This window comes from Gekko japonicus, unplaced genomic scaffold (assembly GCF_001447785.1).
Source record: "Gekko japonicus isolate JY-2015 unplaced genomic scaffold, Gekko_japonicus_V1.1 scaffold3770, whole genome shotgun sequence".
Taxonomy (NCBI): Eukaryota; Metazoa; Chordata; class Lepidosauria; order Squamata; family Gekkonidae; genus Gekko; species Gekko japonicus.
In genome coordinates this window covers 109,775-127,345 of record NW_015160945.1, presented here as the reverse complement: position 1 = coordinate 127,345, position 17,571 = coordinate 109,775, and the positions used below count along the sequence as shown (strand labels likewise).

At 41.4% G+C, this 17,571-nt stretch overlaps 1 protein-coding gene across 1 annotated transcript in view; it reads left to right on the top strand.

Moving 5' to 3' along the window:
• The first annotated feature begins 14,411 nt into the window (after positions 1–14,411).
• Positions 14,412–17,571, top strand: part of GMDS (GDP-mannose 4,6-dehydratase) — a 91,790-nt gene continuing 88,630 nt past the window's right edge. Inside the window, exon 1 of the mRNA XM_015425212.1 lies at positions 14,412–14,462. Coding sequence (XP_015280698.1) covers positions 14,412–14,462 — 51 coding nt within the window. The remainder of the gene's footprint in view (positions 14,463–17,571) is intronic.

The following is a 17,571-nucleotide window of genomic DNA, read 5'->3' as shown; positions in this document are numbered from 1 at the left end:
GTCTAAATCTGAAATGTCTCAGTAGAGATGAGCAATAGAATTTTTCAGTCCTTAAAGGCCGCGTCCTCTAGCTTTGATGTGTAACTGAGAACACTATACTAAGAATAAATGAGGTTAGTATTGTATATTAATTACCTGAACAAAAATCCAGCCATTAACTAAACTTTATTTTGTTTAATGGTTTCTTTGTTTTCTTTTAAGTTATTCAGAAGTTCTGACACCCTCCATACCTAATTTCTTTTGAGACTTGGAAAATATGTTTTAAAATTTTAATACAGAGACAGGTTAAATAGTATTAATGTGCATAGGCATAATTCGGATTTGTTCCTGTATGTTGTAGAACTCCAGGAAGTAATTTAAGTGGTGGTGGCTACTCCAGATTAGTGCTTCTATGACAGCTTGTTCACCTTCTCCAATCTGTAAGTGTTCTATGGGTAGCAACCGTTTGAGACACATAGAACAGTATAGTAGAACTTCTGCTTCTCTTACTGAAAAGCTTTATTGTGTTTGCCTAAATGGGTCGTCATAATTGTCTTGGATAATGTGGGGCTTCCAGTCCAGATGGATGGTCCAAAAGGATAACCGTAGTCAATGGTGCTGAAAACCACTTAGGAAAAAGTAGTGAATGAGTAGGTTTATACTCACCATGCCTATCCTCCTATGTCTGTTGTCAAGTATGGCAGTGAAGACCATCTCTGTCCCAAAACGAGACCTGAAGCCAGACCAGTAAAAATCTAGATAATTATTATTGTTCACCCCAGAGGTCGATTCGGGGGGGATTGCGGGGGATCGCAGTTTCCCCTGGGTGAGGTGCGGGGGGCGGGGCACACGACGAAGCCCCGCCCCTGCTTCCGACCGCCCCACTTCCAGCCGTCATTCAGCCAGGAGGAGGCAGGAGAAGAGGGAGGGTAAGTTGCTTCCTCCCCACCTCTCCCCACCCCTGCCTGCCTGGGGCCAGGGAGGGCCTTGGTGGGGCTTCCTCACACTCCCGCCGGCCTTGCAGGTCCACTGCTGGGCCTTATGATGTCAGGTGGTGTGGCATATGCTAATGAGTTATGCTAATGAGTTCCCCTAGCTGTTTTTCTACGGAACGACCCCTGGTTCACCCCATGATTAAGCATTGTTGCCTTAGAATGGTAAGCTGGAGACAGAGTGGTATTTTGCTAGATCGTTTGGTTCCAAGGAGTTGGTACTTCATTGTTCAGTTGAAGTTTTTTTTTAATTGCCTCACCAATGCCTCTTTTACTCCTTCTGACAAAGAGACCTTAAGTTTCCCAAATCAAACACAGCTCCATTGCACAAGATGTTGCATGCTAGTGACTTTCTTTTAACTGTTGACAAGTTGAATTTGATTTTTATATTTGTGTCTTAGTTAGCAAAGGTTTAGCTTGTTGAACTTGATTTTCAATAAAAAAAATTAAAATGTAGAGAATAAGTCCAAAACTGCGGTGACAGCGGCCACGGAAACCATGTTATTTTGATCTGCTAATCAGAATTTCAATGGCCAATCAGAAGTCCTGCTGGGCAAGAGCCCCACCTGGTCCCACCCACTTTGTAAAAACACAATTTGCTGGACGCTCTCTAGAATGACAGCTTGTTTGCAAAGCACTCAATGGACAAGTTGTCTATTGAGTGCTTTGCAAAGGGGCAAAAGGAGCAAGAATCCAGAGCTTCATTTGAACGAACTGGTAGCAGGAGGCTCAGATATGTTCAGTGCTGGAGTAGTGTTCAGCATTGCTGGGTTTGTTTCACAATTAATTCACTCTCAATTTGCTATGTAACACCTCTTGGATATGAGAGTTGACTATTTAGAATACAGAATCACGAATACCATTTTTGTTCACATGAAGTATTACTGGAGGCAAGAATAAGTTCATGTCCAAATTTATCCAAAATTTTGTGAAAGGTGGTAATACCTTGTGCTTAATATAAAAACACTTAGGTTCACAAAGTACCTTTTGAAACTGCCCATCTGTGGTGTAACCAGTATCCCATAGCATGTTTCCAGAAGCAAATGAAATGTGGCTTTACTGCCACAATATTGCTGAACTTTACTATGTGTGAATTCTGTAACGTCAAATTGGCACCTGAAAGGGTAGAGGTGAGATCTTGTTCAAGAATATATGCTTATTAGAGTATTCTGTAGTAGTGGGACAAATAAGCCACCAGGTGGCTTTAGAATATAGGTTGGAACACACAGAATTCTTCTCCCAATATATATGAGTTAAATAATGAATTCATGAAATTTTTTTAAACTGATATTCTCGCCACTCCACTTAAATAAATGCCTTATTGAACAGGTATTGTTAATTCAAAAATGCAAATTTACTTTGGCAACATACTACTAGTTTCAGTACATGGAGTCAATATTTTTTTATGCCACAATATTTTTATTAGATTTTTCAAAACATATTATAGAGTAGATAATGTCTTTCATACCCCAAAGTACAGAAGGAAACACAGAGGAATTATATAACAGCTCATGAACCACATAAGGAAACAGTTTGTCTCTTACCTTATTATTCCAGAACATTATAAACAATGCCCAGTGTTCAATAAATTAGTCTGAACACTGAAAATTATTTCTCTGGACCCTTCGATAACCTATTAATTTGATAAGGTAGTATTATATGCACTGTGGAACCATTCACACCCACTGAAGGAGGTTTAAAGTTTTCCTATTTTGCTGCTGTTGCCAATTTAGCAGCGGTAAGTAGGCTCAAAAGCAGTTCTACATCTGAAAGGGCAATGCGTCCTTTTATATTTCCTGACAGAATAACTCTTGGATCCAGGTATATATTACAGGCCAACATTTCATTGGGAAACTAGATTAGCATTTTCCAAAAGAGCTGAATATTTGAACATTACCAGAATGTTATAATGCTTTTAAGGAAATATTTATACAATTTTGTTTGGTAGAATGATTTTAGAAGTAGTGTAGTGGCCAAGAGTGTGAGCATTTAGCTAGGACAACCCTGATTGAAATGTCACCTTAGGCATGAGGTTTGATGGGTGGACTTTTGAATTCAATTTTCTGTCAGACTTTTTAACGCAACATAGGTATAATAATCACTAGGTCTAATCGGGAGTCCACAAATAGTGGCTGGGCTTGGTTGCCACCTGTTACCTATTCTCCAGTTGTAAAGTCCAATTACACTACAATATTACCAATATGGTGTAGTGGTTAAGAGCGACAGACTCTAATCTGGAGAACCGGGTTTGATTCCCCACTCCTCCACTTAAAGCCAGCTAAGTGACCTTGGGTCTGACACAGTTCTCTCAGAGCTGTTCTCTCAATTGCAGTTCTCCCAGAGCTCTCTCAGCCCCACCTACCTCACAGGGTGTCTGTTATAGGGAGAGGAAAGGAAGGTGATTGTAAGCCACTTTGAGGCTCTTTCAGGTAGAGAAAAGTGGGGTATCAAAACTAACTCTTCTTCTCCTCCTCGACTGATGAGCCCTTACAGTGACTGTGTTAATAAAAGGAGAACAAATTGTTTAAATAGAAAGAATTAGCCTCACTGTCTTCAGTGTAACCTATCCTCAATCTTATCTAAATTAATAAATACATGAGATTTTTGTTTCACTGTGATTTATTCTCAATTTTGTACCCATCTACTTTTCAGATTTTTATTTATTTTTGTCAACAGATACTTAACTTTTACAGCAAGCTGAAATCCTGTACATTTTCTTGTAGAGGAATTTTTTTAAAAAAAGATAGAGAGATTTAGACCAGTCTTGTTTGTACCACAAAATGGTATGTGTTGTTTAAAGGGCCCTTACAATGCTGAATTTAAAATCTTCTCCTAAAGCAATTATTATAGAATAGAAGAGGATTGTCAGCTATTCCAAGAAGATGGAGTTCCATGGAACCTTAAAGATTCACATTTTTAAAAAAAAAAAAAAAATCTTAATTCATTTTTCTACATTGTTCAATATAACATTTTCTTAATTGTGTCTGTGTAGAGTACAATAAAAACAATAAAAGAATTTACTATAACAATTATGACATTTACAGAATTTTTAGAGAAACTTTAAAGATTAATCATTTTTATCTAAAATTAAAATGTAACATAGATTTGTATAGCGGATTCACATTTTTTTGAATTTTTAAAATTTTCTTACTACAAACACTACAAAAAACACTACAAACACTAACACTAAACTAAAATAAGCTATACAAGGATCATATGTAATGGTTATATGCATATTTGGTTAAAGAAAATGTAATTTTTGGAATATAGCTATTTTCTGCCGCTTCTATTACAAAATGGTAAATATATAATTGATTCAAGTAAGTACATCTCAAACTATAAAACCTTTAAGCTTATACAATTCTGTTATATCTGTTTCTTCCCTTTATTTTTCTTCTTATCAAATTTCCATTTGACTTTCAGGACTTTTGGGACTGCTGCCCCTAATTCTGATTCAGAGTCTTCTTCTGGATTACTGCTCGCTGTAGATTCCGGGCCTCTTGACCCGTGTCTGCTGTATCTTTTTTGTTCGCTGGTTTTTATTGGTGTCCCAAGAACATCTTCGCTTTTAAAACAGAGTCTATCTTTTGTTTTTTATCTTTGTAGTTGAAGACAAGTCCTTCAGGTATTATCCATCTGTAGGGGTGGAGTTTTTCTGCAAAAAGCTGGTTCATTTTTTGTATTGGGTCCTCTTCTTTCTTATTTTGAATGGAATCTCCTTTAAGACTCCAATTTCTTCGTCTTTGATTTTTAAGGTTGTCCCATTTGTGGCCTTGAGCACCATGTCTCTTGTTGATCTTTTAGAGAATCTCGCCACTATCTCCCCAGGCAGGTTCTTTTTCTTAATAAATTCTGGATATGTCTGATAGATCATATCCAGATCGTTTTGCAGTGTGTCTGCTGTTAAACATGTCATTGGGGCCAATGCTTCACTAAAAATTTCCTTCAGATTCTCTCCTTCCTGTTCAGGAACACCTTGAAATCTCAGAACAAACACTGATTTTTCCATTTGTAGTCTTAAAAGTTGGTCTTTATCAGAGGATCTTTGTTTTTCCATCACCTGCAGTCTTTGATTAATCGCTTTTGTTTTGGCTTCAACCTTTTTCACTGATTTTGCAGTCTCCTCTGTTTTTAAGTTCGTCTCTTTAAGCTGTTTTTGGAGCGCATCAAAATTCTTGTTGAGGTTAGTCATCTGCTCCAGCAGAGGGTGCAATGCATTAGCCAACATGTTTGGAAAGTCAGTATTTACTTCCGGTTTGGCCACCAGATGTTTTGATCTTGTAGTTCCAGGAGAGTGTCTCGGTCTCGTCGCCATCTTATCTGCCCGCCCAGCCATTGTTTATATTTCAAAGAAAGTTTTTTAAAGTCAGTAAAAGTTGCTTCAAAGGCTCGGTGAGGGCGGGGTATAAATGTGAAAAATAAATAAATAAATACAAATAATTGGATTTGTGCTTTGTGTGTGTGGGGGGGGAAGGTGTGAGTTGGTTCCCTCCTTTTCCGTCAGTGGCATTCAGGGCTTTGGATATGTGCTTTACCAAATACCCAGTCAAAAAGGAATTAGCGCTCATGCGTCATTCCATGCCTGTTGCGAAGGTAGGGAGAGCTTTATTTTCATTGGATCTCTTGTTCGCCCACCCGGTCTGCGCCTCTTGGAGCCATGATGGCACCGTGGCGACAGGACCTATCAGGGCTCGGAGGTGCCTCAATTCCTTGGCCGCAGCCTCGGAAGAGGCAACCTTCCATGCCCCAGGCTGGGAGTCCCTTACAAGGACTCCGGGGGGGTGTCTGGATCAACCGGCCCCCCTCCTGTTTGCCTCATCATGGGCCGCCTCTTTTGGAGCACCAAAGGAGTGCACCCGCCATGGAAGTCGCCAAAACCAGAAGTCGAGGATTCACATTTTTGTTGGGAAGAGTTTGTACAGTGGACATTTCTGTTTCAGATATAGTTTTTATAGGAACATCGGTCACAGCTTAGTTTAGAACCCAGGCTTTACATATAGACGGTCACCAGGTTCAGATGCTAGCATGTCCAGGTAGAAGGATTTTCTGATAACAGGCCTCGAAACAGTCTGTGGGTTGAAACTTTGTGCTCCTGGCAACTATGCTGGGTTAGACTGATAGTCCTGGATCCACAATAGACCCCCACAAAAATATATGTGTACAGAGAATTTTATTGTTTGTGTGGGTTTCAAGGCACACTGCTTTAAAATTTTCTTGGGTAGATATCCCAGTTTGGAAACATTTTTCTTGTAGCTGCCATTTTCCAAGATGGTGAATATGGTTATATGTATATTTAAAATGCGCATAGGATGGTCATCCTGGTTTCAAAATATGTTTCTGAGATCAATAAAGCCAAATGCAGTATTATATTAGTTGTAGATATTAGTGGTGTGCATTTGGTATTAACCAAACCAAATAAATACCCACTGTCATGGCTCAGATGGGGTGTCACCTGACGCTGCCACCACTCTGGATTTAGGATCCCTTGAGAAGGCCCAGAGCACCCTCCCAAGACCTTCAGACCTCCCTTTTGGCTGAATAACAGGCGTGAGGACCAGGCAGAGTGAAACAAGGAAAAGGTTTATTTTATAGGAGGTCAAACAACAAGGTGGAGTATAATAACAGCAAGTGGGTGAAAATAAACGAAATAAAATGCCTTAATGTGTCTAAATATATACTGTCCCTAGCTCACTATTCCAAGTGACACTAGACTACTCACCCTTCCCTCAGGATGAGGGTTTCTTCCTGCACCAGCCTTCCTTCTGGCTCTGCTCTCTTGGAAGAAAGAACAGCTTCTGCTCTGGCACCAGTCCTTTTGTTCCCTAGCCCTCTTCTTCCCTGTTGGTCAATTTTGGCTCCAAAACCTCTCAGGGGCTTCTGGGAGTTGTAGGCCCAGCGTCACCTACTGCTAGCCAGGCTCCCTGGGCCTAGTAGGCCTCTGGAGGCACAGCCCAGATCATGGCACCCCCAAAATACCTTATTGGTATTTTTCGGGTATTTATTCAGCTAAATGCTGATTAGACAATCTGATTTGGCTATCGATGTATCTGGCCCAATATTATTCGGCTTTTATTCGGGTCAGCTATATTGGTGAGTTGCACTGTTGTCACTGTGGCAGCATGGGTTGGAGAAGGCATTCCCTTCACTTGTGGAGCTGTGCAGCTGGGGCAGCGTGACTCCGCCAGTGAAGGGAAGGCATTTTTAAATGCCTTTCCTTCACTCATGGAGGTGTGCTGCCAGGGCCAATGAAGGGAGAAGGCATTTAGCTTCCATTCATTTGTGGAGTTGCACTGCTGTGGTGGCATGCCTCCACGAGTGAAGAGATAAGGCATTTTTAAATGTCAAATAAATTTGGGTTTCCAAATTATTTACCCAAATCCAAATATACTGATATTGCATTTTGGGAATATCGGGAAATAGCTTCTTTTTTTTAATCCAATGGACCCAAATCTGAAAAAGCTGATTCCCCCCCCCCGTGCACACCCCTCACAGAGGCATCTATTTTTTCTGCAGCCACCATTTTCTGCAGCCACCATTTCACAAGATGATGGATCTTTTTTCAGATTTATGTAGGACACTCATGTTGGGATCGATAAAACCAAATATATTATTCCTTTTGTTGTAAAAACAAAACAAATATTATGTTTTAGGTTTGTAATGTTGTAATATTGGTGGCTCAAGTGGTTAAGATGCTGAACTGCAGGCTGTGGAAGGTCGGTAGTTCAGCAGTTCGAGACCTGAGTTGCTTGCACCGGCATGCATTAGATTTCCACATTTTACAACCACACAATGTCAGTAGTTCCTCTGATATGGGTCTGACCCACTTTGGTGGCATCAAATGCCGTTCACCTCCTCTCAGCTGTTGTCCACAGGGTTCAGTGTTGAATGGTTAGGAGAGAGGAATATAAGTGATTCTCTGATGACTAGAAATGCTGTTGAATACGTTCTCTGTTGGAGTTTGAAGTAGGTAGGAGTATATTGAGGGTCATTTTTATATACAAAATTAATCTCAGTTCATCAGACATGCCCACATCTGTGATTCTGGACCATACTCGGATCAGATAGTTTTCCGTGTTTGAAATTTCTTGCTGTGGAAGGCTGTCAGTCTCACCAAGCTTGGACTGGGAGTATGCGGCGTTATGGAAGAGTGCTATATTCTAACCTGCAATGATGTTTTAAGCAAGGTTGGGACCAAACCTGTTACAACGAAAGCGGAGCCCCTTAAGTTCATTGAGCAATTTGGTGTGACTAAATTGTTAGGTATTTGCTGACTCCCCAGAGAGTTGTATGCAACTATAGAAGGCTATCCCTGCAGTGTTATACTTTAATAATAAAAAGGTGGAGGTTAAGGAAACCAGTAGCACTGCTGAGGAGGCTGATTGTCACACAGATGTTTTATTCTCTGCTGCCAATTTTGTGGTCAAACAGCAAGAGAGATGACACAGATAGAAGGGACCCAGTTTTTAGCCACCAAAAACATCTGTTGATATTTTTAATAGCTGTCAAAGAGCTGGGATTCTGTGCTTAATATAGTGCTTTCAATAAATATTAATAACCGACTTTATTAAAAATTCTCCAGCTGAAACATAAGACGTCTTATCACTAAAGGATTTGTAATATACCTTGTGAACGTAATGTAATTTGAGAAAAAATCAAAACAAATGATGATATAAGATACAGTTATGGTGGAAAAAAGATTCTTTGTACAGTTGAATTAAATCACTTGTATGAGCCAAGGATGTTTTACAACTTTGTCGTTTTGAAGCTTTTCCCCTAAGTAGACTTTGCAGCCTTGCGGACTGCAGTTTGTTTTGGGGTATCTGAACAATTTGCTCCCCATTGTTTGCCAGTGCTGAAACTGCATACCTGTTGTGACTGCTTCATCTGTGAAGAGGTTCACTGGCAAAAATTTATTGACGGGATTCCAGATGGTAAGCAAATAGATGGGAGAGCAAGAGGCTAGACTTGTAAAACAATTTATTGCCAAGCAAAGGGTGGTATTTTGTCGTGAGTAAGGAAGGCTAACAAGTTAAACCCTGTAGGTGAGGGGGATCTAAGAACCTATAAATTAAGCAGTGGGGCACTGTAGGTAGTTGTCAGTACAAACTCTCTCCAGTCTGAATTGGGCCCCTCAGTGCGTTTAAATGGAGCTCCCATCAGGTCCTTGCAGATGCAATATGGTTCTGAGTCCCCCTAGTAGACTCATGGATGTTGTAACATGTACGTACGTTGGCCCTTAGCCTAAGGGTTGTTGCCTCAACCTGGAGGAAGGTCTGCTGGACTTTCCCTGGAATTGGAAGCCCCTTCCCTTCCCCCGTTATGCTGTATCTTCATATTGTAAGCTGCTTTGGGTCCCCATTATGGAGAAATGTGGTATATACATGCTCAAATAAATAAAAATGATCAATTATATACCAGCGGATAGTTTGCTTGTCAAAATCGATTCATTGTTCACATGATTAAAGGTAGCAAAAACGTGTTAATGGGCACATACATTAATCTAGAGTACACTTTCTAAGAATATATGGATAACAATCAGGGGTCATTTTGTAGAAAAAGAGGTGCAGGAGCATATTAGCATAACTCATTAGCATAACTTATTTGCATATGCCACACCCCCTGACATCACCAGAAGTGTGTTAGAAGGCAACACCCACTGCAACTTACCTGGCTGCTTCTTGCTCCTCGTGGCCAGGGGCTGTTGGGAGCAGGGGGCGGGGCTTGTTGCATGTGCTCGCCCCCTGGGCTCTTTACTGCCAGAGCTCCGCTCCTGTGCGCTCCTGCAGGAAATGACCCCTGATAACAATAATCTTGCAGGGTTTTTAATTAAAAACAAAAGAGAAAAGATTTGGAGCCCTATTAAGTGGGACGGCTAGGTTACCTCATGTTACGGTACTGGAATTAAAAACCAGTTTCCATATCAAAGCTCATCTTGTGTATTTACCAGTTGGGAAATATATAATGGTCTTGGCTAAAAGCTTTTACTTTATCAATTGTGTATGTAAAACTCAGTACTGATACTTTCATGTTCTTTTAGGTTAGTTGATGTTAAGGTTTTTTGTAGAGACATGTTAGTAAATGGGAAAAAAAGATAGAAAAATTCTCTAATCATAATATAGTTGTACACACCAAAACAAATCTCAGGTCCTTGTTGCAGTTCACTTATTGTCAGGAGACTAGTAATTGGTGGGAGCTGATTGTTAGTCTCAGTGCCAACCTTTATGCTGCTTATTTTAGCAAAAGACCTTGATAGGAAGAGGCATCAAGTCTTTCATTCAAAATCTGCACAATGTCTTCTCCTTGTAGTTGAAAATGGGTATCGTGACAGACACTTTCTTCAAAACAAACTGAACTCTTCTGCAGTTATTTGCTTGGATATATTGAAATGTCAAATGGTCATTCATTGGAACTAAGGAGAAAACATGCTAACTACTTAAGTGCTGAGCAAATAATTTATAAAATTCTCTGAAATGAATTGCAGATGGATTGGATTTGGTAGGACAGGATATTCCCACAGCCAGAAGCAGAGGAAACCTAGCTTTCTCTTTAGAGCCAACCTAGTAGCCAGATTAGTTAAAGGTTTCTCCATTTTTTTCATCATGCTTAGTTGAAAATAACAGATTGCTCTCAACTGTATGAGGTTGTGTCTTTGATTAAAGTCCAGTGTATCTGTTTTAGACTATTGTTTATACGTGTGTAAAATATGTATCTTGTTAAGGTTAAATGACTTGTGCTGCGTGTAACAATTTACATTTCAGTGGAAACAGTATTTTTGTTTGTACATATCTATATTTATATAAAGTAACCAGGCTGATCATTTCTATTTTTTACTATGAAGCATCTTGATCTTTTAACAGTACAATTAAATTGTTTCCATCTCCGATTGATGAGGTTATTGAGAAAGTGTTACTTTCCCCCAAAAAACAAAGGTGTCACATTAACTTGCAGCCAATTCCACCCCTCGGGACACCTCAGTAAATGAGAGCTGCCTGCCTAGGTGTAACAAGATATATTCCAGGCCCTGATATACTACTGATGAAGAAAAGCACTGTTTAAAGGGGAGAAAAAACACTGCAAACATAACACTTTTATATGCATCTCTTTGTGTGTTGCAGTGATGTGAATATGTGTAACTAGGCTCGTAACGAATCAACTTTTTCTGTACTAGTTCATTAATTTTGTATTGAAACAGCCAAAATCCACATACACATCCTGCCTTGTTTTGCAAAGTAAGTCAGTTGATGGGTTCCTCCCCTCCCTTCAGAATCGAGCCCACCACCCTGATACACAATTTGAGAGGACTGGATCTTCAGTTACCAGAATGATGTTAAAATTGTTCTTCATGGCAGCTCCCCATAACTGCTCCCTGGATCATAGAATCATAGAGCTGGAAGGGACCTCCAGGGTTATCTAGTCCAACCCTGTGCACAATGCAGGAAATTTACAACTATCCTCTATAAGGAAGTGATTATGCAAGGAGAGTGAAAGATACATTCATGGGCATAGGTGGGATTATATGGATATGGGAAGTAATAACCACACCAGCCATCCCTTTTATATAAGAGCCAGTGTTGCGTGGTGGTTCGAGTGTCGGACTAGAATCTGGGAGATCCAGGATTGAATCTTTGCTCTTCTGTGGAAGCTTGTTGGACCAGTCATACATTCTCTGGGTGGCCTACCTCTCAGGGTTGCTGTGAGGATAAAATGGAGGAAAAGAGAAATGATGTAGAAAGTCGTGTGTAAATGGAGTTAAATAATTGCTTCTTGTTGATTGTAGTGGGACAGCACGGGATAGTTTCCTGTACTTGTCACTGTGTGATCTTTTGAATTAGTGATGAATTTTAGTTGCAGCCATCAAAACACGCACACACACGGCTTTATCAGTAATAGTTCATCCTTATTGGCAGTTTTCATACTATGGAGTGATTTAATCTCTAATCTACAAGTGAAATTGAGATGTGGCAAGTGGCCCTCATGCTTTCTTTTTAAAAAAGGATTTGTGATGACTCAGCTCTTCATATACTGCACGACGTGTTCAGTCTCTGCTAATAAGCCTCTGCATGCATCTAACCTAGTTCTAGTCACTCCTTCAGGTGATCTTGTTGGTTTTATGTGAGCCACAATCAGGGGTAATTTTGTAGAAAAAGAGGTGCAGGAGCTCATTAGCATAACTCATTCACATCACTTATTTGCATATGCCACACCCCCTGACGTCACCGGAAGTGTGTCAGAAGGCAACACCCACCGCTCAGGCTCCACTGGACTGTTTTGGATTGCTAGCTATCGGGGGGGGAGGGAGTGCAGATCTGTCCTCACAGAGGAGAGAGAGCTTGTACCTGAATAAAACCTGGTCTTAAAGGTGCCGCTGGGCTGGGGGGGGGGCTCTGCAACTTACCTGACTGCTTCTTGCTCTGACTGAGGGCTGCTGGGAGCAGGGGGCGGGGCTTGTTGCATGTGCCCGCCCCCTGGGCTCTTTAGTGCCGGAGCTCCGCTCCTGTGCGCTCCTGCAGGAAATGACCCCTGGCCACAATCAGTCTGTGGGTTGGATCTCACCACCCACCTCACTTGTAAGAATGGAGGCTTGCTGAGCTTGGTCTCTGAAGGCTTTCAGTAGGCAGGTTTGTACAGAAAAAAAAAACATTGCTTGCAGCTCTGCTGATCCAAAACCCAAAGCCAAGCACAACCCACATACTGCCTCTTACTGGGATCAACCAAGAGGATACCAAACATTGTGCAAGTTTTCAAGTTCTCCATAATGCGTTGTGAAGCTGAATGTTACAAAGTTTTTTTTAGAAGTGCCGCCAACACCTTGAAATATGGTATGACTTTACTATCTTCTGGTTTCAACTAGCTTTTGGCCTACCAAGGCTGCATGTAAGAGAGGTCACCCAACAGGCTAGTAGCCTCACCAACAGGCTAGTAGCCTCACTCAGCGGCAGCTCTCTTTTCAGTGCTAACAGGGCCACAGGGCAGAGATGGTGTTTTCTGAGGAATGCTATTGACCAACAGAGAGAGAGCCCCCCAAAGGCAACTATGAAGCTATGGCATGAATGATTAAAGGTGCCGCATCTTCCCCTTTAATGGCTAAAGAAGTGCTTATGTGGATGTAGAATCAGCAGTCATGAGTATTAAGGTTGTCTGGGCCTCTGTTTCCATGGCTGGCACCAGGTTTGATGATGTGATGCTGTCCTGCCAGGCCATGGTGACTGGATGAATGAATGTGGTAACTCTGCATCTTCTGTGGTTCTTCTGTGGTGATGTAGTCATTCTCCCTCAGCAACTTCAGCAGCTGGACAGCAACTGCCCACATCCAGGTGGGCTTTTAGTTACCTCAAGAAACATGCAAACCCTGCCCAGATTTAGACCTGTCCATAGGGTACTTTGTGGCCCAAAAGCAAGGAGGCTTTCAATTAGAACCCAACCATTAAGGCTGCATCCATCCTCTTCTTCCACGAGAGGTGATAAGCCAGATGATAAACATTCAAGGTCAACAATAATGCAAACCGCTCTGTTGATGGATGCCTACGGTCCTTTTCACCAGCAGTGGGCTGAGTCCTTCTCAGACCTTTGGGCGAGAGGCTCGGTAACCAGAGGACATCTCACATCGTCATCAGCTAACATTAAGGTAAGACTCCCAACAAACATCTAACACCAGCTGGACAGCTGGGAGTTGGAGCAGGTGCCATCACCTTTGGCAGGGGCTTTAGCACAGTGGTGGAGCATGTACTCTTGTGTGGAACAGATGTAGTATAATACCAAAATAACAAAAACTACTTAGCGGATCCTGGACTTTTGGCTTGTGGCAGAGGCCAGAGGTGACATTCCCTTCACATCTACCGTCCCTAGATACCTGGCAGTTGAGTGGAGTGTTCTTGTTGGCAAATTCTCTGTGGTTCTTCCTGCTGTGGCCAATGGCTAGGCCTTCAGTCTTCTCCTAGAGATGGTGATGTTCCTGGGAAGGGAGGGGTACAATCTCCCAGTGCCTCTTGGACCTCTGGACAGTGGATTAAGCTAGTGTCTGCATGTCTATAGTCCTTGAGCTGTTGAAGAGATAGGGAGAGCAGGATTCAAACTGTTGTCTTGGCAGCTGCATCAGTTTGTGAGAGGGATGTTTCCTGAACAGTTCACATTCTGATTTCTGTTTCCTGATAGGGACTAGTGAGGGAGGGAGATTGCAGCCAGTTAAATATTTCCATCCATCACCTAATTTCATTTCCAAGTCTGGTTTAAGGGGAGAACAGATGGTAAAGATTGTCCTGTTTACATTGAGAGTGATAAATTTTGGAATAGGAACACAGGTAAGGAATGCTAGACATATGACTCTGTCTGTCAGGAGAAACTCCTAAGAGTCATTGGTGGCAGTCAGTGGGTACCCATTTTGTAACTGGCATCCTTGGGGAGTGAGGGGAAAAGGTTTGCCGCCAAGTATAGAGGCTCGAGATGGCCATGAGATTCTTCCAACCCCCCCAGGGGCCCAATCAGAAGGAACAGGTAAGGGCTTGTGGATCTGTTCTGTCACAAGTTCAGTATTATTTCATCGATAAGAAACAAGTATTGTGACTATTTCAGGTTTTGGCAGAATTTCCATTTTTTACATCTCTGCTTGGAATCCCATCATTCCAGTCAGGAAGTAGGGATGGTAGACGTTTGATTGCTGTGGGGAGGAGGACTTCCCAGTTCCCAGTTCCTGCAGTGTTAGGGGTAGTTAGCAGCTATGACTGGGGTTCAGTGGTTGCTCCAAGCAAGCATGTTTAGAACAAGATCAGGAACAAGCCCAGTGCTTTCTCTCTCTCTCTTCAAGTTTGTTTTGTTTTGAAGAATTTTCTACCTCAACCCAGTAATTGGTGTAGGATACAGCATAGTCTCTCATTAGACTGTACCTTAGTGACCTTTTACTGCAATAGTGTTATTATTAATATAAACAAGCTCAAATGGACGAATACATCAACACGTCTTGTTAATTAAAAAGCCGATGGGGAGACTCACCTACTAATGAATTTATTCCCATTTACACTGATTAACAAGCAACCCCAACCAACAAACCTAACAAGTTGTGAAGGGTTATCATTAATAATTTTTGATAAAAAACTTAAAACTGAAAAAATCTGGTCTTGATGCATTTCCTGTGGGAACTACTGAAGGTAGCTCCTGATTTCACCCATATTTATACTGATAAATAAGGATGGAATCATTCCAGCTTCATGGAGAACATTGCTGGTCGCTCCTATATATAGGAGCTGCGGTGGCTCAAGTGGCTAAGACGCTGAACTGCAGGCTGTGGAAGGTCGGTAGTTCAGCAGTTCGAGACCCGGGTGCGCCGCATGACGGAGTGAGCTCCCATCTCTAGTTCCAGCTCCTGCCAACCTAGCAGTTCGAAAGCAAGAAATTGCAAGTAGATAAAGAGGGCCCGGTTCGGTGGGAAAGGAACAGCGTTCCGTGCGCCTTGGTGTTTAGTCATGCCGGCCACATGACCACGGAAACGTCTTCGGACAGCGCTGGCTCTTCGGCTTTGAAACGGAGATGAGCACCGCAACCCTAGAGTCGGATTCGACTGGCTTTCGAGCAAGGGAAGCCTTTACTTTTACCTATATATAAAAGAGGTGACAAAGCCGACCCAGGTAACTACCGACCGATTAGCCTTCTAGCAGTGATCGGCAAACTTTACGCATTTTATCCGCAGTGCTGGATAGATGAGGAAAAGATACTAGGCAATGAAGATGCAGGCTTCAGAAAGGGTTACTCTTGTGTGGATCACTGCTTTACGCTGGCCTTGTTGATAAGCAAATATGCACTAGGCGCACTTGGCTCCTTATATGCAGCCTTCATTGATTTAAGGATTTCAATTCTTTTTGGATTTACGGGCTGCCTTTGACTCTGTGTCACATGCACGCCTATGGAACAAGCTAAATGCTGAAAGCTTGCCCCAAAACATCGTTAAAGTTAATAATGAATCTTAAATGAATACATGAATCAGAGGTTAAGATGCTGAAGAGGCAGACTGGAAGGTCTGTAGCTCAACACTTTGAGACCCGAGTGCCGCGTGATGGAGTGAGCTCCCGTCTCTGGCCCCAGCTCCTGCCATCCTAGCAGTTCAAAAGCAAGAAATTGCAAGTAGATAAATAGGTACCACTTTGGTAGGAAGGTAACAGTGTTCAGTGCACCTCTGCATTTAGTCACGGCGGCCACATGACCGCAGAAATGTCTTCAGACAGCGCTGGCTCCTCGGCTTGGAAATGGAGATGAGCACCACCCCCTAGAGTCGAATTCGAGTCATTTTCGAGCAAGGGAAACCTTTACCTTTTCCCTTTATTCTGAAAACTCACTGTGTGTCAAACTAAACAATGAGGGACGTGTTTGTCAAGGATGTGTTCTTGTACCACATCTATTCAATTTATATTTAAATGACTTTGTCCCATTTACTCATGCACTGAGTTTGGAAAACTGACCAGTGCCTGCCCTACTGCGTGCCGATGATCTTGCCTTTTTATTGAGAACTCAGATTGGCCTAAAACACACCATTAAAGCATTTATTGCCTATTGCAACAATGAGCTATTGGAGATATACAGAATAGATTGTAAGTATGTGGAAAAGAAATAAGAAAAGATAGAGAAGAAGCAGAAAGACAGAAAATTGAGCTTTCCGGAGCGACTATCAAGCAACATTTGTAGAAAGAGGAGATGATAAAACTAAGGACTAGATGGGTAGAAATGGACTTTGAAGAAAGAAAATAAATTTAAAGTTCTGAGGAAAGCCAGAAGAATTAGATTCAGGGTGTGAAATAGGAGTAGAATTAACATATAGCATAAACTCAAGCTTTGCTAGAAGAAAGAAATTCATAAGGTGCTCAGAAGAAAGATTGATATATAAATACTTCATATAAATAAAGTAAAGGGAAATATTGGTTAAAGTTATTAGCCTGAGAGTCAACAACACAATGTTGTACATAATTTGGAATGGAAAGATCATATTAATTCAGGGCCAAAGATAGAATTGGATCTCTATCTGGAAATTTTGAAATGCTGCTGAAATCTGAATGTAATGATTTAAAGTTTTAAGTGTGTGTGTTTTTAAATATTTGGTAAGTTGAACAAGGGAGGTGAAAGAGGGGGATGAGTGAGTGAGGTGATTGGTTGGTGACTGAGAGTTTATGGGCGCAGCTAAGAAGTGTGTGAGTGTGGAGAGAGAGAAGTCAGTCAGCACTTAACAGTCAGCCATGGTCAGTCTGCAGTCTATAGAGTCTGAAAAAGCAGTCTTCTGATTAGAACCCCATATAGTGCTGTGAAAAGTATTAGGATTCTAGGGAAGGAAAGTAGAATATTTATAGAGGGCATATTAGTGACGAGAGAGTCAGATCCTAATATTGTCAAAGTATTATAAGAGTGTGTAAAAACACAAAGTAACTTAGGTTCATTTTTAGCCTAGTAAGTTTTAGGTTGTTAGAACTAATTTTATATATTGGTAGTTAATAAGACTGAATTTACATTTCAATGTCCCTTTTGTTTAGTATGTTTGTTGTTCAATAAAATAAAAATAAAATTTCAGAAATAAGAGTGTGTAAAAAAGAAGCTGACAGAAACCTGAGATAAAAGAAAGGGAAAG